The sequence below is a fragment of the Argentina silus genome (genome assembly GCF_951799395.1).
Source record: "Argentina silus genome assembly, chromosome: 8".
Lineage (NCBI taxonomy): Eukaryota > Metazoa > Chordata > Actinopteri > Argentiniformes > Argentinidae > Argentina > Argentina silus.
The window spans coordinates 11,119,672-11,122,171 of NC_139662.1; the positions used below are offsets into that span (position 1 = coordinate 11,119,672).

The 2,500-nt window shown below is 47.5% G+C and overlaps 1 protein-coding gene across 1 annotated transcript in view; it reads left to right on the top strand.

The window, feature by feature from the left end:
* The window catches only part of atp2b3b (ATPase plasma membrane Ca2+ transporting 3b), a gene marked incomplete at both ends in the record, with an annotated part of 29,910 nt that overhangs the window by 16,818 nt on the left and 10,592 nt on the right, over positions 1-2,500 (top strand). The window contains 3 exon segments of the mRNA XM_083676027.1: positions 1,386-1,577; positions 1,991-2,204; positions 2,386-2,500. The exon segment at positions 2,386-2,500 is cut by the window's right edge and continues 97 nt beyond it. Coding sequence (XP_083532153.1) covers positions 1,386-1,577; positions 1,991-2,204; positions 2,386-2,500 — 521 coding nt within the window.

The window sequence follows — 2,500 nt, forward strand, 5'->3', positions numbered from 1 at the left end:
AACAAAACAAGTCCATCAGAGAGATATTAGGAGTGGTCAAATCAACAGTTTGATACATTCTGAGAGAAAAAGAACGCACTGGTGAGCTCGGCAACACAAAAAGGCCTGAATGTCCACGGAAGACAACAGTGGTGGATGATCGCAGGATCCTTCACATGGTAAAGAAAAACCCCATCACAACATCCAGCCAAGTGAAGAACACTCTCCAGGAGGTAGGCATGTCATTATCCAAGTTTACCATAAAGAGAAGACTTCACAAGAGCAAATGCAGAGTGTTCACCACAAGGTGCAAACCATTCATAAGCCTCAAGAATACAAAGGCCAGATTAGACTTTGCCAAAAAACATCTAAAAAAGCTGGAACAGCATTCTTTGGACAGAGGAAACTAAGATCAACCTGTGCCAGAATGATGGGGGAAAAAAAGTATGAAGAAGGCTTGGAACAGCTCATGATCTGAATTATACCACATCTTCTGTAAAACACGGTGGAGGCAGTGTGATGGCATGGGCATGCATGGCTTCCAATGGCACTGGGTCACTAGTGTTTATTGATGATGTGACAGAGGACAGAAGCAGCCGGATGAATTCTGAAGAGTTTAGGGATATACTGTCTGCTCAGATTCAGCCAAATTCAGCAAAGTTGATTGGACGGCGCTTCACAGTACAGATGGGCAATGACCCAAAAAATACTGCGAAAGCAACCCAGGAGTTTTTTAAGGCAAAGAAGTGGAATATTCTGCAATGGCTGAGTCAATCACCTGATCTCAACCCGATCGAGCATGCATTTCACTTGCTGAAGACAAAACTAAAGGCAGAAAGACCCACAAACAAACAACAACTGAAGACAGCTGCAGTAAAGGCCTGGCAAAGCATCACAAAGAAGGAAACTCAGCATTTGGTGATGTCCATGGGTTCCAGACTTCAGGCAGTCATTGCCTGCAAAAGATTCTCAACAAAGTATTTAAAATGAACATTTTATTTATGATTATGTTAATTTGTCCAATTACATTTGAGCCCCTGAAAATAGGGGACTGTGTATAAAAATGGTTGTAATTCCTAAACGTTTCTTCCGATATTTTTGTTCAACCCCTTGAATTAAAGCTGAAAGTCTGCACTTCAATTGCATCTCGATTGTTTCAAATCAAATCAAATCCATTGTGGTGGCGAACAGAGCCAAAAATATGAAAATTGTGTCACTGTCCAAATATTTCCGGACCATTTGTTATACGTTTATTCTCTCTCTCTCTCTCCCTCTCCCTTTTTATGTGTGTGTGTGTGTGTGGTGTGTGTGTGCGTGTGGTGTGTGTCTGTCTGTCTGTGTGTCTGTGTGTTTGTGTGTGTGTGTGTGTGTGTGTGTGTGTGCGTGTGTCTCTCTCTCTCTCTCAGGGTATTGCGGGTACAGACGTGGCGAAGGAGGCGTCTGACATCATCCTGACGGATGATAACTTCAGCAGCATCGTCAAGGCGGTGATGTGGGGGCGCAACGTCTACGACAGCATCTCCAAGTTCCTGCAGTTCCAGCTCACCGTCAACGTGGTGGCTGTCATAGTCGCCTTCACTGGGGCCTGCATCACTCAGGTAACACACACACACACACACACACACACACACACACACACACACAGATACACATGTACGCATGCACACACACACACACAAACACACAAGTATGCACGCACGCAAGTACACACACACTAACACACACACAGACATGCACGCACACATACACACATGTGCGCAAGTACGCACGCACACACGTGCACACCAGGGGAGGCTGGTGGAGGTAGAGATTGGAGGACGGGCTCATTGTAGTGCATGGAATGGAATCAAACACACACACACACACACACACACACACACACACATACAGTACATACATCGCATCACAGACCATCTCCCCTCAGTGCTGTGTAGAAACAGTGCCGTCTAGTGGCTGCATATAGACATTTCTCTCTCTCTCTCCCTCCACCTCCCCCCCCCCCTTCCTCCAGGACTCTCCTCTGAAGGCGGTTCAGATGTTATGGGTGAATCTGATCATGGACACATTCGCTTCTCTCGCCCTCGCCACCGAGCCCCCGACCGAGTCCCTGTTACTACGGAAACCCTACGGCCGCAACAACCCCCTCATCTCCCTGACGATGATGAAGAACATCCTGGGTCACGGAGTCTACCAGCTTGTCATCATCTTCACTATGTTGTTTATAGGTACACACACACACGTGCACACACACACACACACACGTGCACGCACACACATGTGCACGCATGCACACACACACACACACCCACAAAGCAGCGAGGGAGGATGTCTTGGATTTTCTCATCAAGGGTACTAAAACCCTCTCTTTCACCTCCCTCCTCTCCTCTCCCTCCCTCCCTCCCTCAGGAGAGCACATCTTCAACATCGACTGCGGCCGCAACGCCCCGCTCCACTCGCCGCCGTCCGAGCACTACACCATCATCTTCAACACCTTCGTCCTGATGCAGCTCTTCAACGAGAT